Source organism: Mobula birostris, chromosome 3 (assembly GCF_030028105.1).
Source record: "Mobula birostris isolate sMobBir1 chromosome 3, sMobBir1.hap1, whole genome shotgun sequence".
NCBI classification, from domain to species: domain Eukaryota; kingdom Metazoa; phylum Chordata; class Chondrichthyes; order Myliobatiformes; family Myliobatidae; genus Mobula; species Mobula birostris.
In genome coordinates this window covers 31,265,363-31,291,456 of record NC_092372.1, presented here as the reverse complement: position 1 = coordinate 31,291,456, position 26,094 = coordinate 31,265,363, and the positions used below count along the sequence as shown (strand labels likewise).

At 40.9% G+C, this 26,094-nt stretch overlaps 1 protein-coding gene across 1 annotated transcript in view; it reads left to right on the top strand.

The window, feature by feature from the left end:
* The first annotated feature begins 12,604 nt into the window (after positions 1–12,604).
* npr2 (natriuretic peptide receptor 2) overlaps positions 12,605–26,094 on the top strand; it is a 160,866-nt gene continuing 147,376 nt past the window's right edge. The window contains exons 1-4 of the mRNA XM_072252432.1: positions 12,605–13,093; positions 13,180–13,960; positions 15,143–15,342; positions 16,253–16,366. Of these exons, the coding sequence (XP_072108533.1) occupies positions 13,180–13,960; positions 15,143–15,342; positions 16,253–16,366 (1,095 nt within the window). The 5' untranslated portion in view covers positions 12,605–13,093. The remainder of the gene's footprint in view (positions 13,094–13,179; positions 13,961–15,142; positions 15,343–16,252; positions 16,367–26,094) is intronic.

Here is a 26,094-nt window from a genome sequence, read left to right as displayed (position 1 = left end):
CTGCTGCTTCTGGATCACGTACCCTTGTGGATGGACAATGTCCTTTAGGCAAGCAAACTCTGCCGGGTCAATCGCTGGTTCGCTCACCCTGTCCAGAAATGTAGAGGCAGCTTGGCCCAAACATGGAGCAGTAGAGACGATTCAGCAGTAAACAATGACATTAATAAACAACAAGTCACTGAAAAAGTTCATGATCATACCGAGACCAAGAGTCCACCTCATCGTACAAGAGGTCTATACAAGAATCTGTTAACAGTGAGATAGAAGCTATCTTTGAACCAGGTGGTACGTGCTTAAACCGGCTCCAATGCATGTGGTAAAGCCACTAAATTGAGAAATTGGATCCATTAACACCCAATTGTCATATGCATCAAAAGTAATTGGACTAGTGGTCTCTTCTGCATGAAACCTCATCCACTGCAAAACTGGTTTGAGCAATTCCACTCCCAAATTACTTCAACATGTCTGACTTTATTTAGCATCATCCCAAAGCCATAGACAACAGCACTAAACAATTTGGCTTACACAGCAATATTTATGTAAATCTCCAGAGAGCCACAATACTAAACACCACTAGAATAGTTTGAAAGTTCCAAGCAATTGTGTAAAGAGTGCACTTGGCTATGTCCGTACTTCAGGTTTTACCAGCTTGAGTTGAGAAAAAATATAAAATAATAATAATTAAGTAATAAATTAGTAATAAATAATAATAAAGAGTTAATAAATTTCACAACATATGCCAGTGATATTAAATCTGATTCTGATATGGAGAATATGAATTGTAGAGTCCTTGAATGTGAGTCCAGAGATTGTGTAATCAGTGTTGAAGCGATTGAAGCTAACCACTCTGGTTCAGGTTACTGATGGTTGAAGGGTAATAACTGCAGACATCCCAGCTCTCCCGGAAGTTCTGGGCGTCTCCTGCATATCGATAGTGGCTCCCTGATGCCCGGAAATTATATACAATATCCCGTAAATCGATTTTTTTGAGAGGGAGAGGAAGCGAGAGCAAGAGGGAGAGGGAGAGGGAGAGCGAGAGGGAGCATCCTGATTGGTCTCTCTTCGTGCCAAGTGGACCTATCAGTTTTCTCTGTGGGCGGGCTTTACAGTCGACCTCAAAAATAATGACAGTATTGCTTGCTGCACTGTTTGCAAGAGTGACTTTTCTATTGCCCATGGTGGGTTAAAATGTAAAAGGCATGTTGAAGTGAGTTTAACAGGTGTCATTTGTTTATTAGCGTAGCTAACGTGGTCAAGTGGTTAAGGCATTGGACTAGCGACCTGAAGGTTGTGAGTTTGAGCCCCAGCCAAGGGAACGTGTTGTGTCCTTGAGCAAGGCACTTAATCACACATTGCTCTGCAACGACACTGGTACCAAGCTGTATGGGTCCTAATGTCCTTCCCTTGAACAACATTGGTGTCGTGGAGAGGGGAAACTTGCAGCATGGGCAACTGCCGGTCTTCCATACAACCTTGCCCAGGCCTGCGCCCTGGAGAGTGAAGACTTTCCAGGTGCAGATCCATGATCTCGCAAGACTAACGGATCCCTTTAACGTTATTTAAACTAGCTGGCTAGCTGCTAAGGAACTACTCTATTGATGTCCTACGTGATGACGCCAAACTCCCTGTAGACTTGCTTAAAGTTGTAATAGAATAAACATGATGATATAATATAAGTACATATTTTAATGTCACATTTTCTGCATATACCCAACTTGGTTTACAGATTAGACAAAATCACTAAACGAAGTATTGAAGATCAACCGGGGGTGGAGGGGGGGATGAATATGGGGTTGCGGGGAGGCTGGGGTGCTACCTCCCTGAAATGGTGGTGCTACCTCCCTGAAATGAGTTTTTGCAGGGTGGGATGTCTGTAACTGTTTCTTACCTTTGTGGTGTGGGACCTGAGACACCCTTCCTAACAGCAACAGCGAGGAGAGAGCATGGCCTGGATGGCGGGGTCCTTGATGGAGGATGCTGGTTTTGTGGCAGCGCTCCTTGTAAACATGCTCAAAGGTGGAGAGGGCTTTTCCTGTGATCGACTGGGCATATCCACTACTTGAATTGGAGCCTTTGGATGCAACCTGCAAACTCCAGCATCTGTGAACAGTCACAAGGTTACTTCACTGCATTTGTACCTGTTTAAGAGGGACACTGGTGACAATGGGATCAGTGTTTTATCAGCTTCAGAATTCAATGCTGAGTGTAACAGGAAGTGTTCTTTTCCTTACATTTAGCTATTCAGAAGCTTATTGAATGGATGCTTCAGTGGTGCCACTGCTAGCTGTCTGCTGTGAGTAATCATTCTATCTAAGGCACGACTAACTCTGCACCAGTACCAGCAGCTGCCACACCAGTGCTAATTATCTCTGTACAAAGAAGTATCCTATTCACCCTAAATGAGGATGCATCTCAAAAATGATAGCGTGTTTAGATTCTATTATAACAGAAAAACAAGTAAAAATCTCAAAAATTCAGTTTTTTCAGGGAAATTGTACATGCGAGCTCCTTTCATATTTTGCGACCTTGTTTGTGGTTTTGATGTCTTACTGCTACATTCCAACGTCTCCTCTGTGGCTGAAGCTGACCTATTTGTCCACACAGACATCCCTGGAAAAACTCTTGCCCTATGTGGGAAGGCATCAGGCCATGGCCCATGGCTTTCTGAGGGATTGGCTTGCTGTGAGTCACAGGGAAGAGGTCACGGTGGAAGATGAAAAGCTGTGTGTATGAGAGGGGGTGGGGGGGATTGTGTCAATGACCTAAAACTGTCCAGTGACTTGGATGCACAAAACCATGGAGGAATCCAGCATTGAAACAGGCCACTTGTTCTATCAGACGGGAGGTACAGAATCCTGAAGTCTCACACCAACAGGGTAAGGAACAATTCGTTTCCTCCAACCCTCGGGTGCTTGAACCTCCCTGCTCAACTCTAACCCTACCTCAGCAGTGGGATGAGACATCTGTACACTACCATGGACTTCTTTGACTTTGTCATTTGTTTCATTTTGCACAAAGTCCTGCATTTACAGTCATTTTTCCCTCTTATTGTCAATGTACAGTATAATTTTATCCGATACTAATCCTTTTTATTTTTCCCACATTCATCTCTTCCCAGATTCTTCCACTCACTTACATTTAGGGGCAAGTTACAGTGGCCAGGTAAACTATTAACTCATGCATTTCTAAGATTTCTATCAATTTATTTATTTACTGAGATCCCTCACGGAATAGGCCCTTCCGGCCCTTAGAGGCACACCACCCAGCAACCCACCTATTTAACCCGAGCCTAATCATAGGACCAATGACCAATTAACCTAATAATCAGTACATCTTTGGACTGTGGAGGAAACCTGAGCACCTGGAGGAAACCCATGCAGTCTCTGGGAGAACATACAAACTCCTTACGGACCGTGGCAGGAATTGAGCCCAGGTCGTTGGTACTGTGAAGCGTTGTTCTAACCACCACACTACTGTGCCCCCCCAAGACGTGGGAGGAAATGCACGAGATCACAGAAATGTAGAAACTCCGCACACTCAGCACCACAGATTAGGAAGTGAATCTCAGTCACTGGAACTGTGAGGAAGCAGCCCTGACTTTATCATCCTGGCCTCTCTGTGAACTGACATTCAGCCCATTCCATTCTGACCTCCAGACCCAACTCCTGGAATCCTAGCCACAGTGGCTGGTCCCTTCTCTCCTCCGAGTTGCATTTACACACTCTGAGCGGGACTCATGATGGTGAAGGGAATGAATCAGGGAAGGGATGGTAGCCAAGGACGTGACTCTCCTCCTTCACAAGAGGAACAAGTGTCTTACTGCAGAAAAGCAATTTATTGCCAAGTAGCATTGCACTGTTTGTGGGGGACAGTCATTCATTCACATGCAGCATCACCCTTACTGCTATAGACTGTAGGATGTTCATTAATAACAAATCTACGTCTGTAAAGAATGCTGTGGCTAACTAAAACTGAGCTCAAAGTTCAGAAAGTTCAAAGCAAATTTATTACGAAATACATACTGCATAGGTCACAATATACAACAATGAAATTCATTTTCTTGCAGGCATACTCAATAAATCCAATAACCATAATAGAATCGATGAAAGACCACAAGGTGGACAACCAGTGTCAAAAGACGACAAGCTGTGCAAATATAAAAAGAAAGAAAAACAAAGAAATAATAATAAATAAATAAGCAATAAATATCGAGAACTTGAGATAAAAAGTATTTGAAAGTGAGTCCATAGGTTGTGGGAACAGTTCAGAGATGAGGTAAATGAACCTGAGTGAAGTTTATCCTCTCTGGTCAAACTCCTGGAGAGAGAGAGTCTCAGGGAAACCAAAGGAATCGCATTTTCTGACATGACGTTTTATACTTCGTCAGTACAAAGATAACAATAAATTTTAACTCCAGTTTAAATTGCTGTAATCACCTACTTTAACATTTGGAATATAGTTAAGTAAATTCACAGAAAATTACATACTTGCAATGGCACCACATATTCAAATTTGTTGTCTGTTTCAAAGGCCAGACGCTCAAAATTTAAACAGGAGAGATTCAGCAGAAGCTGGAAATTCAGAGTAACACACACAAATTGCTGGAGGAATTCAGCAGGTCTCACAGCATCTATGGAGAGGAATAAAGGGTCATCGTTTCAGGACCTGATCAAGGGTCTTGTCCCAAAACATTGATTCTTTATTCCTCTCCATAGGAGCTGCCTGTCCTGCTGAGTTCCTCCCACATTTTGAATGTGGCACTCAAAATACCCCTTTTATTACAGTGCTGAAGGATGGCTATACAACTAACAGTGTATAATATCACTGAGTGACAAATCTGGTTTAATATCACTGGCATGGACTGTGAAATTTATTAACGAAACAAATCTGTCCTGAACTGTGTCTGAAGTGACAGGAAAACACCTTTAACAATATACTAATAGCAGGAACATTCGCCTATTGTCTTTCTCTATGTAGTTTCAAAGGGACAGCATCGAATGATTGGTTTCATTAGCCACAAATATCAGTTGGAAATTGCGTACAGATTTTATTTTCCAAAGATTGGTGCCCATTTTAGTTAATCCATAATTATGTTATCCATAATTTCATGACCCGAAAATGAACCCTAACTAAGAGCAGCAATCAATTCACGAATAGCATCCTACTGCTGAATGAAAATGATCTTCTCATGAATGGCCTTTCCCTGCTCTAGAGAGACTCCAAGCTGCTTACTGAGAGCACATTGCTATTCTTCCAGAACTTTAAACTGTTTGCATGTGACAGAAACTAGACCTCTAGCTGAATTGTGGAACAACTGCATTAAAACAGTAAAGTTCATGCAGCCTCAGTCAGTGCCTCTGTAACAAATGCCCATTGAAGGCAAAGTGGCCATCTGTCTCTGTAGAACCTCCTGTGGGAACATGGCGATGTATTCCTTTATGATCCATAATATCCCATAAATTTGGCGGAGTGGGTCTGACAGCTTGCTTTGCATCTTGTGTACACTTGCAAAGACTAATGATGCAATTGTCCCAAACATGCATGTCACCTGAGTTCTCTGGATTAGTACAGATACACCCAGTATGTTCACACACCTCAACCCTTTTGATTCATGCTGGACAGCAGTCCACTAACACAGGCAGCACAGCAGCTACTACAACACGACAGCACCAACGATCTGGGTTCAACTCCCATTGCTGTCTGTAAGGAGTTTGTATGTTCTCCTTGTGTTTGCTTGTGCTTCCCCCAATGCTCCAGCTTCCTCCCATATTCTAAAGACATACGGGTTAGGGTTAGTAAGTTGAGGGCATGCCATGTTGGCACTAGAAGTGTGACAACACTTGCAAGCTACTCCCAGCACATCCTCATACTGTGTTGGTCGTTGATGCCAATGATGCATTTATAATACACACAAAATGCTGGAGGAACTCAGCAGACCAGGCAGGATCAATGGAAAGAGTACAGCCGACATTTCCATAGATGGTGCCTTGCCTGCTGAGTTCCTTTAGCATTTTGTGTGCATTGCTTGGATTTCCAGCATCTGCAGATTCTCTCTTGTTTGTGATGTATTTTGCTGTATGTTTCAATGTTCTAATATACAGTACTGTGCAAAAATATTAGGCACATATATAAAGTTAGGGTGCCTGAGGATTTTGCACAGTACTGTAGTAATTTTATGTATTGCACTGTACCGCTGCCGGAAAAAAACCCAAAAATTTCATGACATGTAAGAGATATTAAAACTGATTCTGACATGGGTCTCTACTGTGGACTGAGAGTGAGTGGGAAGGAGACAAGGAGAGGTGAATCATGGTTGGGAAGGGGGGAAGGGAGTGGGAAGCACCAGAGAGACATTCTGTAATGATCAATAAACCAATTATTTCGAACCAAATGATCTTGCCTGGTGTCTCAGGGCTGGGTGTTTCTGCACCTGCCCCACCTCTCCACCCCTGGCAGTCCTTCTCTGCCACCTGTCCCACACCACTCCTGCAGCCCTCCACCCTCACCATTCCCAACACTTCTGCACTCGCCAGATTTAAAAACTCACTCTCCACTCTATATTGACGAATACAGTTCTGTACAAAATTCTTAAGCACCCTTGTTTTTTATATATATATTAAAAAGACTTAGACTTTTGCACAGAATTGTACATGTGACAAATAAAGTTAATCCTTTAATCTAAACCATTGCAAGCTCATTCTGTGTGGAGTCAGGCACAAAGATTCACTTTTGGTCATATTCATTTTCTTTCTTAGAGCCATGGAGTTACCATACCAGATTCAGAGACATGGATCACGGTCATTACTTCATCAGAGTGCTGATGAAGGGCCTCGGCCCCCAGATATCAACTGTTTATTCCTCTCCATGGATGCTGCCTGACCTGCCTGAGTTCCTCCAGCATTTTGTGTGTGTCATCCACATCAAGGAAGGCTCCTACCTGAGCGAGTCCCATTTGCTGGGATTCAGCCAACATCACACAAAACCTTTCCGATCCATGAACCTGCACAAATTTCTCTTAAACATTGTATTGTACGACACAGCACATAATGAACAAATGATTTATACCGATCTCTACCAATTCCTCCAACTTCTCATTATACCCTCTACCATCTGCACGAAATATTTATTTCTCATGTTCCACTTAAATCTTTCCCCTCTTGCCGTAAACCTACATCCTCTAGTTTTAGACTGCCCTAACCTGGGTAAAAGACAATTTGTCTTATCTCAGCTTTTCATGATTTTATAATTCTTTAATGTCATCCCTCAGCCTCCTACAGCAAATTTAAGTTAAAACAGCCTATCGACTTCTACTTGAAATGCAAACCACCCTACCCTGGCAACATCTTTATGAATCTTCTCTGCAGTCTTTCCAGCGTAGTTAAATCCTTCCAATAGCTAGACAACCAGAACTGTACACAATACTCCAAGTATCGATCACTCACAGATGTAATGATATTCCAACTTTTGCACTCAGTGCTAGAGTCATAGATTCATAGAGAAATACAACACAGAAACAGGCCCTTTGGCCCATACAGCACATGTTGAACCATCTAAACTGCCTACTCCTGTTGACCAGCCCTGAGACCGTGGCTCTCCATACTCCTACCATCTATGTACCTCTCCAAGCTTCACTTAAAATGTTGAAATTAAGCTTGCACACACCACTTACACTGGGAGCTCATTCCACAATCTCAAAACCCTCTGAGTGAAGAGGTTTCTCCTCACGTTCCCCTTAAATCTTTTACCTTTCACCCTTAACCCATGACCTCTAATTGGAGTCCCACCCAATCTCAGTAGAAAAAGCCTGCTTGCATTTACCCTATCTATACCCCTCATAATTAGTACACCTCTATCATATCTCCTTTCAATCTTCTACATTCCAAGGAATAGAGTTCTAACTTATTCAAGCTCTCCTTGTAACTCAGGTCTTCCAGTCCCAGCAACATCCTTGTAAATTTTCTCTGTACTCTTTCAATCTTATTTACATCTTTCCTGTAGGCAGGTGACCAAAACTGTGCACAATACTCCAAATTAGGCGTCACCAATGTCTTATACAACTTCAACATAACATCTTCTCTCCTGTACTCAATTCTTTGATTTATGAAGGTCAATGTGCCAAGATCTTTCTTTAGGACCTATCTCATTGTGATGCCACTTTTAATAAATTATGGACACATATTCCCAGATCTCTCTGTTGTACCACGCTCCTGGTGCTCTCAGTTCACGGTGTAAGATCTACCCTGCCTGGTCTTACCGACATGCAACACCTCTCATTCATCTGCATTCCATCTGCCCTTTTTCAGCCCATTTTTCCAGCTGGTCCAGATCCTGCCGCAAGCTTTAATAGTCGTCCTCGCTGTCCTCTACGCCTCCAACATCCGCAAAGCTGCTGGGCCAGTTAACCACATTATCATCTAGATTATTGGTATCTCCTAGTCTTTCGGCCCATTTATAATTAGAAACACAGACACATTTCTTGTGTCACCAATTCGCCAAAACTTAATGGTGTAGCAGTTGGCGAAACGCTATACAGCGCCAGCTGTAAGATCCGGCTGCCGTCCATAAGGAGTTTGGTTGTTCTCTCCGTGACTGAGTGGATTTTCTCCCGCATTTCGAAGACCTACGGTTGGGGTTAGTAAGTTGTGGGCATGCTGGGTTAGTGCCAGCAGCAAGGCGACACTTGCGGGTTACCCCAGCACGTTTCAGGTCGATGACGCAAAGCAACACACTTTGTTATGTTTTGATGTGCGTGTGACAAATAATCTTTATCTCGAAACATTCGACATTTTGTGCTCTCAGCGACCAAAACTCTACAGTACTGGATTCTCCGCTACTTAGTGCAAAGTTCTCCGACACTTGCTCTAGTCAAAATTCCAAAGACCTGAATCAGCCACAGTACCCGCTATTACCAGGAAACCAGCTCTAACTAGCCAACAAATTAACCGCACAGCTTGTTTACCATTGAGTAACACAGAAAGAAACTAAAAGGTTAAAGAACTGCAAAACCCAGCAAAATCATAGAGGAGACGTAAAGTTCGACCCACCAGATCCCACAACAGTATTCTGTAAATGCGGCACTTCCTACGACAGTCTTAGTGCCATAATGAAGCTTCTGAGCAAAAATCTCCTGTATGATGATTAACTAAATTACAGGAACAGTAATTTGAAAATCTGAAGATGTAGTTATTTATACTGAAGTGTTGTTTTTATTCCTGGTGACTAAGTTTGCACTAGCCGCACCGATGCGTTCAAAATCAGTGATTTCAGACGTGAAAAAATCTTTGATTAAAAAACAGCATTTTATTGATGAAGGACGTTAGAGGCAGTTGAAAATATTTTGGATTACAGCAAATAAATTATTAAGAACGCCTCGTTAATTTATTCCACAGGACGCGACCAGAAGTAACGAAATTTGGTTATTTGCTTAACATCGGAAAAACAATATTATTAGATACCACCAGATGGCAGGCGAAGTCCGGAAAAGCAAACCAAGGAAAACCACAGACGACTGCAAATATTTCCAAAAGTTGAGCGATTGTGGCGACCTGTTACAAAATATACAAGGGGAAAAATGTCACAACAATTTAAAGATAATATTTGCAACAGACTGGAGTCAAAATCCTGTTTATAAAAACCCGACGCTTCCCTGTCCTACCATTCAGAGAGTATCTGTTCTGATTTTTATGATTGTCCCTGTGACGTTAGATTTGATTCTTTTGTCATCAATTATTTAATCTGACTTTCCAAATTGCACATTAATTGTGTTAGTTCGCATTATTTAGTTTTGCGCGTTATATTTTAGTTTTCAAAGTTTGCAATTCCACGGACATCATCAGAAGAAAAAAGCAGAGCTCCCAGTACATATAATCCAACTGTTCTGTGCAAATGGAAATAGTTGTTAAAATATTGTTAACGACATGTGGAGAAGCGATGAAAAATAACTAAACATGCAAGATAAATTCTCGTGAGTGTCCGAGCCTCGCTGCTGAGTTTCCACGTTACTGTATATTAACTCGGCGGAGAAATATCCAAAACTCAAATTATCGCAATGTATGATCTAGCTCAGATTTTTTTTTAAAAAGCGAAGGTTTAAATTGTTAGCATGTCACGTGGGAACGTGCCAAATTCAAGGCGCATTGCACGAGGCATGTTTCTACCTTGATTGCTAAATCGCTATAAAGAAAGCACTTTTCCGTGCGTAAAGGCTTCGGATAAACCTAATTTGCTATCCAAAGGTCCATCCGACATTTTTCTGTTCCTAACATATATATTCTTTGTTGTATCAATATACATGAAATTTTACTGAATATTAATAAAATAGCTGTTATGTATTGTTATCCATTGGACCCCAATGAAATTTGTTTTTCTTCATTCTGAACTAAACTAATTCAAACTGGAAATGCAAAACTCCCCTCCTCCATCAATTAGCTGATAACTAATCAATACCTCGACCTCATGAACGAACCATGGTTACATTGGTCTACAAACCCTCTACCGAATAAAAATGTGCCAATCTCTTGAATAATTCGTTTGACAACATTTACAATCAGACGGAGAAAGAATTTCCAACATTCACCGTGCTTTACGCTAAAAAGTGAGTTCCTTGATTTCGGGGTGGAATGTTTCATACTATTATTAGACTGAGTCACGGGGTGTGTGTGGTGGGTGGGAGGTCGATCTTCCTTTGGTCTTCGATCTCAGTTAAATGAAGCGTCGTCCATTCATCATCCCGGTGACACATGCTTCAAATCCTCATGGCTATGTATAAATTAATCTAAATGTAAATACCATTAAAGAAAATACAGCATTCGAATTCCTCCTCACATCCAAAGTGATTGACTCACCACTTCTGCGCATTGAATTTAATCTGACACAGTTAATTTGCCGCGTTTAATTTGTCTGTTTCATTGTGATTTCTCGGGTCATCCGCACAATTTGCTGTCACTTGTCATTTAATCCAGTCTGAAAATTTGGGAGATATCCTTTTCATACTTTCATCCAGGAATCAGAGAACTGGAGATTCCGCTATAATTTCCCGAAGGAACAACACATCTCACATTCACCAATCAATGTGCACTCCCTTTCAGTTTCCGACATCTCAATCAATTGCCAAACCAATTGATAATAACCTGCTGTAGCCTCGCGTTATTCCGTCATAATCTTCGTTACATAAGCACATTCCAAAAACTGAGAAAAAAATCTGAAAGTATTCTACAAAATCTTTTCGAATATATTTAATATTCAATTTATAATTGTATTTCATGGCAGTTGAGTTCTAACGGAGAGACAGTAATCACTGGGTAACATTTGAATAGTAGTTATTAAATAACTTCTGTTCAACTTACTGTAGAGGCTCACCACGCAAGCTTATCATATTTAACTTCCCTCTTCAAAGTGACCTCTATAAAGCAGTGATAGCTTGATTGTGTGTTTCTTAGAGTTACCGGCACAGGAACAACACTTCTTCTGGGGAAGGGGGGGGGGGAGGGTTACTGTGCCGTACAATATGAGGAGAGAGCGGATTATACCGTTCCGTGGGGTTAGAGGCAGCTTCGCGCATTTCGTCGCTAAATGAAAACAGCTGCCGAACAACGAAACACTGTAAAAGTAAAATCTGCCCGAATCTATTCGAACACTCATCATATTTTGATTACTACGTTTTGACAAAAAAAGGGTTCGGGCGAACACGGACCGCGCGCTTCCGCCGACAGTTCCGGCACCAGTAGAAAACTAAATTAATCCAGATTTTGTCCAAGTCTCCAGAACTGTTCACAGAAGGCGCGGTCTACAACTTTCGCGGCCAATTCGTGTGATTTTAGCATTTCGCTGCAGTTGACCTTTATCCCACTGTCGCTCTGTTGCTTCGCCCAATTCTTTCAATAATTTTCATTTGTGTATAATGACCGAAATAACTCCTGAAAGGTTTGTCACTATTAATGCAGCAGGTGTCTTACCTTTCGCTTAGTTACTAAATAAGCCTGGTTCGAAATTCGGTTTAACTAGTGTTGGAGTAGAAATCTTCGAAGTTTGGTCTGTAAAGACTCCAGCGTCTCCAAGTAGTCTGCCCTGCACACTATTTGTTCCCCAAATTATTTCGTGCCCCACTCTTTTACAGAACAAGCAGCACAAATGATAGAAATCACAAACAAGAGAAAATCTGCAGATGCTGGAAATCCAAGCAACATGATTAAAAAAAAGTCACGACTGCATCTTCCCCCTATTCGACGCGATTAACACTACGAGTCAGTTGGAGAGAAATTACGACCCCAGTAAAGCCTAACTTCGGATGAACATTAATTCGGCTTTGCGGGATGGGAATAATAGCAGATACACTTTTAAAAAACCCAGCGGAGTGTGTTCTGTTCTTGAGCAGACCGGGTTAAAGTTGATAACGTTACATTTTGTGTCTATTTGATTATTGATTTGGCACATTAGGTCTGTCCAAACGATGCGACAGAGCAGCGAAGCCACCGAGCGGATAAGTGTTAAAATTCTGTATCATTCCTGATAAACTTCCTTCAAGTTCCAGAACGCCTGCCCCCGCCCCCCCACCTTTCTCTATCCCTTTCTTAATTTCCTGATAGAAATGAACATTGTAAAATCTTCGAGTGCGACTGACCTAACGAAACTTAGCAGGAGTACCAAATAACGGGTAACGTGCGCGTTTGCTGCCGGCAACGTACTCGTCAGCCATCCATTTATTTCATGCCGTTTGATAAAGCCCTGGAGGTTGCGTGCGAGTTCTGAATGTGTTTCGGGGCAGTGAAAGGCGAGGATGCGGTGCGGCTGTCGGCTTGCACTGACAGATGGCGCTTTAGTCTCACTTGACTCCAACGTGTTGCCTCTCGCTGACGTGCTGGCCAAGGGCAGATCGCACCAAGTGGAGGCCCTCTATGGTAATGACTGGGGTTGGGAGGGATTCTTTCCCCCCTTAAACGATCGATGTAGATCGGGAGGCGAGCAAGAAAAAAAAGATGAATGAACTAGGGCTGATCAATTGTCACAGAAACGGGACAGCTCAGAGCCGAAGAATGAAGACGCGTAGAGAACTGGTGAATGCCGTTTGAACGGAATAAGAGGTGCTGATGACCAAGTAAGTAAAACAAGGGTTTTCGTCAATTTCCTCACTTTTGCTCCTTCTCAGTTGCATGACTGCACTTTTTTTGTTCTCCCTTGCAGATGCCTGCGTGGAAAACAAGGATATTTTTAAAGATACTGATTGGTTTCCTTGCCATATATTGTTCATTCGCGCGAACCATGAAGGTGCGATGTTTCTTTATTTTATTCTACTTCGTCACCGACACGGGCCGATCGCAAGTAGCCCTTAAAACCATCAATATGGCCATCCTGTTGCCTCACAACAACACCATCTACCCCTGGGCTTGGCCGAGAGTAGGTCCCGCCATCCAAATGGCCATAGAGAGAATTAACCAGGACAAGGAGCTGCTGAAAGATTACGAGCTCACCTACAAGTTCAAGAGCAGCGAAGCGGACGGCTCGTGTTCCACTTACGCCGCCCCTTTCAACGCCGTAGAGTTTAAGATGACGGGCGACCCCGATGTGTTTGTGGGACCCGGCTGCACGTACGCCACGGCCGCGGTGGCCAGGTTCGCCAGCCACTGGAATCTACCCTTAGTCACCAGCGGTGCACCGGCTTTCGGCTTTGATAACAAGACGGGGGAATACAACACCACCATCCGGACCGGCCCTAGCCACACCAAACTTGGGGAGTTTGCCAAACACATCCACGAGACTTTCAACTGGACCTCGAGGGCGGCTCTAGTTTACTGGGATTTAAAATTGGATGACCGTCCATATTACTTCACAGTGGAAGGGATTTATACTTCTCTGGAGTCAGAATTTCGAAACATGACGGTGAGACCCGAAAATCATATGGACAATGAACTGCAGCTGTCGGATATCATAGAAATTATACAATTCATTAAAGACAGTGCCCGGAGTAAGTGTGTTTCTGGACCCCACCCCTTCTATGTACATGGTGACCGTAAAGAGGTTTGGTGTTATTTAGGCGGCAGCGTCGCATCATAGTATAAGTAAGAAAAATGCGCCTAATCCTCGCTGTTTTCCTAAAGTGGTGCTTAAGAGGGATAATGTCAGCTAATGATGTTATATTTTATATCCTAACCATTGAGGCTGCGTTTTCTCCATTCACGCCGCTACTTCATAGCTTTTTAATAAGCTGTTTCTTTAAATTACTAAACCTAACCCACTGTGATAATAGATTTCCGGCGATCCTGAGGTCCGGAATATTTCGCCGAATCCATTTAAATCAGATTGAAACTTTGTTTTTGCTCTACGAGAGTAGTAGAAATGACCCCCCCCCCCCCCCCGTTGCCGAGAGACACGGAATCAGAGGAGCTTCAAAATGTGAGGGTTTACACTGGGTTTAAAAGGCTGGATGCAAAAAAGGGGGTTGGTGTAACATTTCACTTGTTAAATCACTGGCGGTTCAGAATCAGAAAATATCACGCGTTCATGCTGGGAGACAGGTATCCGGTGTTCCACGTGCAAAGACACAGTTACTAAACTGTTAGCCAAAACAATTAGGAAGTTGACACTTTGAGAAAAGGCTTAATAAATTTGCGATGAAAAAGAAAACTTTTTGATAATGATAATAGGAGAAATCTCCGGGGGTCGATTAATGAATTTAATAATTTGAATTGCACACTACGAGCGGAGCGCATTGCATTGGAAATATAATTAAGGTATTGTGCGAGTGTTTTGGACCAAAAATAGAGACTGCAGACAGATGTACCACCCAACGTTTACAGTTCGCAGTCACCCATTTCCAGTAATGAATCGTGCCTGACACAACCCTGTATCTGTAACAGACAACAAGTAAAGCATTTGAACGATCGATTAAACAGCCCATTACCCAGCGCTCACGAAGTGCCTCGCGATATGAATCTTAGTTTATTTTTCTACTGAGCGATTACCTCAATTTTATTTAAAATCGCTGAACTCAAATACTTCATCCTAGTTGACAAATAATCAAATAATAACCCCTGTTATGAGTTTTTGCTGTGCGGAAGAGTTAAATGATCGGTTTTAGTTTAATGAGGGTTTTGTTATGTGTACAAATGACGCTTTGATTTACGCGGCGTCGCATCTCTTTTTTCAGTTGTGTATTGGTGTCTTCCTTTGGAAAAGTTTCGGCAGATTTTGTGGCAGGCGCAAAAGGAAGGTCTGACGGACGGCGAATACGTGTTTTTCTATGTGGATCTCTTCGGCGAGAGTCTCAGGGTGAAGTCAACCGGACAGGCCACCAAGTACTGGGAAATGAAATACAACAACGAACCCCTCTTTCCAGAGGTTTTCAAAGTAAACACAATTTTTTTTCAACTCATTTAACACATGGTGTACAGATACCTTCTCCGTTCTATTAGAGGTCGTTACGCCGGCAGGAAGAACTGTCACGCAGATTGTAAAACTTTTAGTCTGTGTTAAAGCGTTGTTTAGCAGTGCATTTTAAAGTGCCGTCGCAATCTGTTTTTATCTATCACCGAGCGACCTGTAACATCTAAACGCCATTAAGGAAATGGCAGGGTTATTAATTCAACCACCGAGCCCGTCTCCCCGCCCCCCCCATTTAATGGTTAATCAACTTAATTTAGCCGTTGTTTAATATCTCAAGATTATGTTGCCTATTAAAAACTATTTTAGAGCGTCATTGTATAGCGAGGATATTCTAAACAAATAATAACTTCCACACAAAATGCTAGAGGAATTCTTCAGGCGAGGCTGTATCTATGGAAAAGAGTAGACAGTCGACGTTTCGGGCCGAGACCCTTCATCGAGACTTTTTTTTTCCATCGATGCTGCCTGACCTGCTGTGTTCGGACAGCATTGTGTGTATGTGTGAGTGTGTGAGTGTTACTTTGGATTTCTAGCATCTGCAATCTGCAGATTGTCTCGTGTTTATAATGATTTTCACTTTGCTTTAGGTTATCTTACCATTGTTGTTTGTCTTACCGCTTTATTGCTAATGGTTCGTACCCACTTACGTTGAACCTCCTAGCAATTCGGAGAACTCCACCTTCATATTTTACTGGACTCAAAAAGAGCGTAATCGTTTTACAATATATGGATTTCCTGGTTCTTGCGCCGTGTTGCATGTTTAAAAGACTGGTGGCGAAACGTTTTTGATTCTTCATAAGTCAAGGCGGAATCGTTATATCCACTGCCGATGCTCTGGACGTTAACTAAACCATTTATAATTATTTTTCTTCAGTCAGTGATGATCATTACCTACCGGCATCCCGAAGACCCTAAGTTTTCTGATTTCCAAGAGGATTTACGTGAAAGAGCCAAAAATGTGCCGGGTGTTGATTTCGACAACTCTCTGGTAAGAGTTATATTGAAATAGAGACTGTGTAAAGTTGGTTGTTAATATTAAGTTAGTTGGTTAGTTGACAGTATTGATTAGATAGAGAGAGAGGAAGAGCTCGATGACAATGCAAATGGCTGGAGGGATACCTAGCACTGACGCCAATAAGCATAGGGCATCTCAGATTTGCTGTGGGACCCGCATCTGATTCTCATCATGTTGCAATGTAGCCAGTGAATACGTTTGACATGAGGTATGCCCTGTGAATGTATGCCTAAAATACCCTGGTTTACTTTCCTTTGATCCAGTGATCTGCGCATCACATTGGTATGATGTTACCTTGAAACAACTATCAGTGCATCTCTAGTATATTGCAGTGCATCTGAAAATAGCTATCTCGGCGAACCCGTTGTAATAAGTATATCACTATTCATTTTCTTACATGTTTATCTATTTCATAGAAGGGTCAATTCCTGTAGGAAATATAGTAATAGCAGAAATACAGGAAATTCTATAGTTTTAAATAAACTAACAACAATGTTCATGTCGTGGTTGACCCACAAACAGAATAGATGTCAAATTATTGTATTTTTAGACATTTTTAGACACTTTTAGACAAGGTTTTCTGATACTGTGTAGTGCATAAAGTGAACATGGCTGCACTGGGGCCAAATGAAACGTTAAGTTGACTGTTCTTTGCTGATGGTTTTGGGGTTGGAGTGCTGATCTCAGCAAAGATGGTTCTTGCTTTAACTGGTACTTCTTAAATGCTGACCCTCTTAGAAATGTCATTGTTACTTTGCTAATTTTCTTTCTCCAAGTCCATCCATTTTATGCAGTGATATATATACTCTACATTTAATTACACAATATATACTGTATATTTCATGTTATTTATTTTGCTATGAAGTGTTTCTAGTGATCAACCAAAATTTAGTAATATGAACTGAATTGCTGAGTGCTTTGGGGTCTGATGTCTCTTATTCTTTCTGTTCAAGAATAGTAATTTGTATCATTGACAATTGTAAATTTTCTTAGAGCACTAGAGTTCTGTTTTGTTCTTCTGCTGGAGCTTTATATTTATGTATTCATAGCTACACTGTGTTTTTGGACCCCTTCATCTAGTGACCATTAGATCTAGGCCCATTCTTTGGTCAGTTAATTCTGTGATGTGTTGTATCATGCAGCACAAATGTAATCTGAACTATAAAGGTCTTACAACTATTGTGGTACATTCCCAGACAATGTCTAATTGAGTTATGCCATCTTTCTCACGTAATCCACATTTGCCACCACAACAAATATTCAACACCAGTGTCTCATTATTAGTCAATGCTTCCATTAGCTCTGGTTCCTGATATTCAGAAGGTAAATCTGTCCACTGTAGTGTAATACAGTATCTGTCTACCAAACTGATACACCAGCTGGCCTCCACAGTTCAGCTTATTGAATCTAGTAACAGATTTTTTTTTCATTGACAGACAAGCACAACATTTTATTCCAGATATATTGGGTCTGATGAGATGTTTTTCATCTTTAATCCTGAAATTGACTAGATGTAGTTTAAACATATATTAATTTTCTATATTTATGTTTAATAGTGTTGCAAAACCAGGAGCACTATCAAGCTGCGTATTTGAATGAGCTATTATTTTAATTCCTGCTGTCTCTAACTCTGGACCAAAATTGTTCTGACTCTTGCCCCTAAACCTGCTACTGTAAAAATGGCATCTTTATCACTGTTCACCATCATGCCTCTGTGAAACAGGCCATGGCTTCTGTCCACCACACCGGTGCATTTAAATGCAGAAATCTAGAAGATCTTCTTGGCCCTTCATACTGTGTTGCAATCTTTGTCAAAAGAATCAAAACTTAATCAGGAATTGAAATGAACTTCACTGTTTCGTATGTAACAGTTCATATATAGCAGGTTTCACAGTGATTCAATACATTATTTCTGAATAAGTAGAATTTCAGGCTAACACAACTTTAAAAATTCTGTGTACTTTAAGTTGATAATTATTTAAATGTTTTTCTCCTTAAGTTTCTGACATGAAAGGCAAATTAACTATGGTCCTGAGAAAGTGTTTACAAATCTATGTAAATGTTAGTACTTTTTATTTCTGATTTGGGGTGTCGCAAAGTTCTTAGTTCTGATTAGAAATCCATCTCAATGGGGTTATTATTCCTTGACAATGTGGATGCCCCCCACCCCCATGCTTCACCCCTCAACAAGACACTGCCTCTTGATAACTGCACACTTGGGAACGGAGAGGTCACCTCACAGAGCCGGCAGAAGCTTTATGCATGATTACTCTAGTGTAAGCAGTCAGCATCATTACTTCGCCATTGATCATATACTTCTGGGCAATGTACTTTATGTTAATTAATTCAGTAACATGCTAGTATTAAGTTGACATTTCTGAAATTTAAAAATGTAACAGACATGGAATAATAAAAGTTTGTGTCTCAAATATGCAATCCTTCAGAAAGCAAGCAACATGAAGCCAGTCACATAAATATTTTTGTTCCCTATTTTCATTGTAAATTTATTTAACATACTGTTTATTTAACATATTGAAATAACTAAAGATTAGCTGTGGATAAATTTAAATTGATTTCACTTATCCACCACCATTTTCAGAAATATTAAATTTCGGATGTAAATTCAGTTTCATCATAAATATCAATGCATTTGTCATATTATAAGGTTAGAAATTAATTAGATTAAACACAATATTAACAATAAAATAGGATTACACTACCGATACAAGTTAGAAGTACATGAATATTTCAGGGCCCCAAACAGTCCTTCCAGGTGAGGCAACACTTCACCTGTGAGTCGACTGGGGTGATATACTGCGTCCGGTGCTCCCGATGTGGCCTTTTATATATTGGCGAGACCCGACGCAGACTGGGAGACCGCTTTGCTGAACATCTACGCTCTGTCTGCCAGAGAAAGCAGGATCTCCCAGTGGCCACACATTTTAATTCCACATCCCATTCCCATTCTGACATGTCTATCCATGGCCTCCTCTACTGTAAAGATGAAGCCACACTCAGGTTGGAGGAACAACACCTTATATTCCGTCTGGGTAGCCTCCAACCTGATGGCATGAACATCGACTTCTCTAACTTCCGCTAGGCCCCAACTCCCCCTCGTACCCCATCTGTTACTTATTTTTATGCACACATTCTTTCTCTCACTCTCCTTTTTCTCCCTCTGTCCCTCTGAATATACCTCTTGCCCATCCTCTGGGTCCCCCCCCCCCCCCCCGTCTTTCTTCCCGGACCTCCTGTCCCATGATCCTCTCGTATCCCCTTTTGCCAATCACCTGTCTAGCTCTTGGCTCTATCCCTCCCCCTCCTGTCTTCTCCTATCCTTTTGGATCTCCCCCTCTCCCTCCAACTTTCAAATCCCTTACTCACTCTTCCTTCAGTTAGTCCTGACGAAGGGTCTCGGCCTGAAACGTCGACTGCACCTCTTCCTACAGATGCTGCCTGGCCTGCTGCGTTCACCAGCAACTTTGATGTGTGTTGCTTGAATATTTTAAATATTATTTTCGAATAGACTTCTTTGTTCCTAACCAATTCATTTGTTTTCAAAACTCAATCCAATAACACTGATACCTGGAAACAAACATAGTCCAAAAATTTTGAATCAATATCATACATTTAGAGTTGAATTTAACAGTAATAAAATTAAGTATAAATGCTGATAAATACATTCTTTAGACATGCTTCTATATGGCTCTTGATGGATTAAGTGCAGGTTATGAAATACTATTTGGTATAAACAAACAAATCAAGTGGAAGATAAATAATGGTTATTTCTACCAATGTGTATTGTTTATGGGTGGTTATCTTGTTTGTCCTTTTTACTCACACTGGATTTTTCTACCTTAAAGAGCCCCAACATCTTCAGTTAATTTACCTAACATGTAGATAATGAATAGACTGGGTGTACTACTGTTAGAAGTATTAATGTGGAACAGTCAACTTTAAATGTTAGCATTTTTTGGAGTCTTGTCTGGATAACTCTTCACTTTAGTGAAAGATAAACCTCATTAGATTATTTTTTCAGCTTTTATTGTCATGTTCTTTAAATTGTTTTAAAAGATAATTATTGAAAATCACTCCTTGAGAAAGTTTCAGTCAACTACCTTGTAGTTCCTATTGCTGAGATCTAAATATTCCTATTTCTGAAGCCGTCTCAAAGTAAAAAATTCAAAGTAAATTTATTATCAAAGCATGTATAAGTCAGCATGAGATTCATTTTCTTACAGACATTCACAATAAAACAGAAGCACAATAAATTCGACAGAAAACTACACACAAAGACTGACAAGCACCTATTGGGCAAAGAAGGGTAGACTTTGCCATGGATTCTCAACCTTGTTTATGCAATGGACCCTTACCATTAACCAAGGAGTCCATGGAATCCAAGTTGGGGACCCCTGTACTATGCCAGTACAAAAAACAATAATAATAAGTAAATAAATAATTCTGAGAACGCGAGTTGTCGAGTCCTTGAAAGTGAGTCCATAGATTCTGTTCAGTATTGACTTCTCTTGTAAATAAAAAGTTAGTTTAAAAATTTAAACAGTGTTTTGTTTTGCTTGCTGTGTTTTAATGGCCACTAATTTTAAAGGTCACTTTCTGTTAATTGGTACTGTTAGCATCCCTAGTTGGAAATGTATTATGCTCCTTCATCATTATTGGATCACAATCTCAGAACCCACTACTTAATGACATTTTAGGGAATTGAATTGACTTTATTTCTTACATCCTTCGCATACATGAGGAGTAAAACTCTTTATGTTATGTCTCCATCTAGATGTGCAAAGTGCAATCATAGTAATTTATTATAGTTTATAATAAATAGAACAGTCAATGTAACATAGAATACATTCAAGTCAGGGTGGGTTAATCAGTCTGATGGCCTGATGTAAGATGCTGTCCTGGAGCCAGTTGGTCCTGGCTTTTATGCCGTGGTACCATTTCCCGGATGGTAGCAGCTGGAATAGATTGTGGTTGGGGTGACTCGGGTCCCCAGTGATCTTATGGGCCCTTTTTACACACCTGTCCTTGTAAATGTCCTGAATCACGGGAAGTTCACAACTACAGATGCGCTGGGCTGTCCACACAGAATCCTGCGATTAAGGGAGGTACAGTTCCCATACCAGGCAGTGATGCAGCCAGTCAGGATGCTCTCAATTGTGCCCCTGTAGAAAGTTCTTAGGATTTAGGGGCCCATACCAAACTTCCTCAACCGTCTGAGGCGAAAGAGGCGCTGTTGTGCCTTTTTCACCACACAGCTGGTGTGCACAGACCACGTGAGCTCCTCGGTGATGTGCATGCCGAGGAATTTGAAGCTGTTTACTGTCTCAACCCCAGGTGCATTGATGCCAATAGACATTAGCCCGTCTCCATTCCTCCTGTAATCCACAACCAGCTCTTTTGTTTTTGTGACATTGAGGGAGAGGTTGTTTTCTTGACACCACTGTGTCAGAAAGATGACTTCTCCCCTGTAGGCCACCTCGTTATTGTTTGAGATAAGGACAATCAATGTAGTATCGTTGGCAAATGTAATTAGCAGATTACAGCTGTGGATGGTGACACAGTCATGGGTATACAGGGCGTAAAGGAGGGGACTCAGTATACAGCCCTGAAGGGCTCCTGTGTTGAGGGTCAGAGGGGTGGAGGTGAGGGAGCCCACTCTTACCACCTGCTGGCAATCTGACTGGAAGTCCAGGATCCAGCTGCACAAGGCAGGGTCAAGGCCGAGGTCTCTGAGCTTCTTGTCAAGCCTGGAGGGAATTATGGTGTTGAATGCTGAACTGTAGTCCAAAAGCAGCATTCTCACATAAGCATCCTTCTCCAGATGTGTAAGGATGGTATGTAGAGTAGTGGCTATTGTGTTGGGGCAGTGTAAGGCAATAATTTCCCCAAATCATGCAATTTAGCATAGTGAATAATTGTTGGCCTTGCCACAGGTATCCAATCCCATGAATTAATCAGTAATTCAGAACCAGAGTTTGGGTTTGAAGTTTGCCTTGAATTAAACTATATTCACACTGCTGCATTATCAAGTACATCCTCTTTTGTAGAATAATTATAGTAATAAAATTCAGCTCAGATTCATTCTCCAGACTTATCTTTCTGTACATCTCCTGAACGATCAAGTGTGATTCATAAAATAGAACCTAGAACAGTACAGTACAGGAACAGGCCATTCGGCCCACAATGTTGTGCTGAACCACCTAAAAAGCAAATCGAAAACACCCAACACTAATTCCCCCTACCTCAACCATGTCCCTATCCCTCCATCTTCCTTACATCCATTTGCCTATCCAAACATCTCTTTAAGAGCCTTTCATGCATTTGCCTCTACCACCATACCAGGCAGTACATTCCAGGCATCCACAACTCTCTTAATAAGAAATCTTACCCCTCACGTTCCCCCTTGAACCAACCTCCTTTCAATGCATGCCCTCTGGTATTAGACATTTCAACCCTGGGAAACTGAAATTCTCTGTCTCTCATAATCTTGGAAGCCTCTACCAGATCTCCCCTCAGCACCCGCCATTTATTTACAAATAAGTCAAGTAGAATTTCTGATGAGATTTACAGGAAGATGATGTTTCCTGCTTGGCATTGCTGTCTGCTGCACCTTCAGCAGTGCCCTTAAGTCAGCTACAGGGTCATCAACCAGGGACCACCATTCATTGATGTCTCACTCCCTTAGCACTGGTAATGTCAAGTAGAATTTCAATAATAATGATTATAAATATTGTAAATATTTTTTCTGTTCAAATGGATCTGTGGAACTACTTGAGTACTTGGCAAACTTAATTAGATTCATATTTGTGCTTCGAAAAAGCAGAAAGTCCTCCAATGTTCTAAATATATTTAATAAGTATTGGCCAGGACAGAGAGCCAAAGCCACATCTGAATTTGCATTTGTCGGGATCTTCTAGGGTGCCGAGATGTGATTCCTAAACCATGGATAATGGTGGCAGCTGGGAATTGCACTCTAGGCCAACTAGAATTCCATTAGAGCCAAACTGTCTGCTTCTGTTCATTTAAATTTTCTTAATTCAAGTTACTGGTCAATAAAGTAGTGGTTAGTGGTAATTGGTTTACTGTTACATGCATTGATAAAGCAAAAAGCTTTTTGGTACATACCATCTAGACAGATCATTCAATTTTTAAGTATGACAAGGTAGTGCAAAAGGGGATTGTGGGGAGAAACTGAATGCAGAATATATTGCTAAGGTTACAGAGAACAAGCAATGCAGGTTTAAAAAGGATAGATGCATAAAATGTGCAGGACAAAGTTAACTCCTGGGACCTGGAGTTTCTTCTGAATTCATAGACTGTTTTGGTGGAATATGCTAAAACTGAGGAAATCATTGCAAAACTTACATAGCATATGCACAGGTCACCGAAAACAAGATTCTGCTATGTTTTGTTAAGTTTACAGTTCAAAAGTTGGCAAGTTATATTCATAGTGCCATCTCCCCATCTTACTTTGTCTTTAGGAATCATACAAATTGGAATTCTTTGCAGACCTACAAGAACACTTAAAAGAAGCAAGCTTTCTTTTCAGCCATGAGGGTCTTATCAAGTGCACTTTACAAAGCTTTTGATTATAATTTTTGAACATTTGCCAAAAAAACTGGCTATGCTACAATTACATAAATAGGAGTTGTTTCTGAGTAATATTAAGTCACCGTCAGTTATTTTTTAAAAAAATTGTATTACTCACAGGAGATAGACTAAAACTATTAAAAGGCTTACCTTTTGTTGTATGTATTGATTAAATATCAGAAGTCACAACTCTAAATCCTTTAGATTCTTTCACAACTAATTGTTTTTGAAAGCAAAAAAAAAGTTCCTTAAAAAACTTGCTATTTGAAATACTTGCTGACATCAATCGTCCATGACTGATTTTATTTTCCCAATGGTGACTATACTTCCAACTAACCATATATAACAAAACAAAACAAAGCAACACACATAAAATGCTGGAGGAACTCAGCAGGACAGGCAGCGTCTATGGAAATGAAGAAGTGAATGTTTTGGTCTGAGACACTTCTTCAGGACCAGAAAGGAAAGGGGATAGAATAGTGGATGGAGGGAGGACTAGCTAGAAGCTGATAGGTGAAACCAGGTGGGTGGAAAGGGTAAGGACCTGGAGAAGAATGAATTTGATAGGAGAAGTGATTGGACCATGGAGGAAAGAGATGAAGGAGGGGTACCAGGGGGAGATGAGAAGATTCAAATAAAAAGGGTGGGTTTACGAGAGTACAGGAGATAAACAGGTCAATACCAGAGCAATGATTCAGAAGTGGCAGAAATATTATTACTATTATTATTAAATCATTTGGGTCCTTACGAGATAATTTAACTGGACATTGCTTCAGATTATAAAACAAGTAATGTAATGTATTTAAAATAAAAAATGAATATATATGTAAAATCAAACCCTAAGAATTCTAGGTCTACAGGAACAATGCCCATGCATTAAAATATACTAGAGAACTACGGATAGCTAATATAATAAATATATTTGAAAAGGGATACATCATGCCTGGTGAAATATTGACAGCATTCTTTCCTTCAGTGGTTAGGGTGTTAAATTTGAAAGTTGGAAGGCCATATTGTAGTTGTGTAAAATTCTGGTCAGCCCATATGGAAACATAGAAAACATACAGCACAGTACAGACCCTTTGGTCCACAAAACACTGCCGAACATGTCCCTACCTTAGAACTATCTAGGCTTTACTCATAGCCCTCTATTCTTCTAAGCTCCATGTAGCCATCCAGGAGTCTCTTAAAAGGCCTTATCATTTCTGCCTCCACCACCACCGCCAGCAGCTCATTCTACGCACTCACCACTCTCTGCGTAAAAAAAACTTACCCCTGACATCTCCTCTGTACCTACTTCCAAGCACCTTAAAACTAGGCCCTCTCATGCTAGCTATTTCAGCCCTGAGGAAAAGCATTTGACTATCCACATGAGCAATGCCTCTCAATATCTTGTACACCTAAGTCAGGTCACCTCTCATCCTCCATCGCTCCAAGAATATTTGGAGTATTGTGTGCAATTTTTCTTGCAGTGACAAATGTGGAGGCTTTGGAGAGCTTGCAGAAAAGGTTCTCCAAGATGTTGCTGAAATTAGATTATTTCATGGAGTTGAGATGTTATGTTGATGTTATATGAGATGCTGGAGTGGCCAAATTTAGAGTAATCTGTGTAGTCCTGGTCACCTATCTACAGGAAAGATATCAGTAAGATTGAATGAGCACAAAGAAAATTTACCAGGATATTGCTGTGACTTGAGGACCTAGGAACAGTAAATACCCTACAACCACCAGGTTCTTGAACCAAGGGGGATAACTTCACTCAATTTCACTCATCCCATGACTAAACTGTTCCCACAACCTATGGATTCACTTTCAAGGGCACTTCATCTCATGTACTCGATGTTATTTGGTTATTTATTTATTATGTATTTAATATTTTTTTTCCTTTTTGAATTTGCAGATTTGTTTTTCTTTTGCACATTATTTGTTTTTTTTGGTCCAGTTCGGTGTGGTCTTTAATTGATTCTTATATTTACTTTGAAGTACTTCGATAATAAATTTCCTTTGAACTTTGAAACTTTGAGTTATAGGGAAAGGTTGAATACATCCCTGGGATGTAGGAGAATGAAGGGAGAAATTGAGGGGTAAGGATA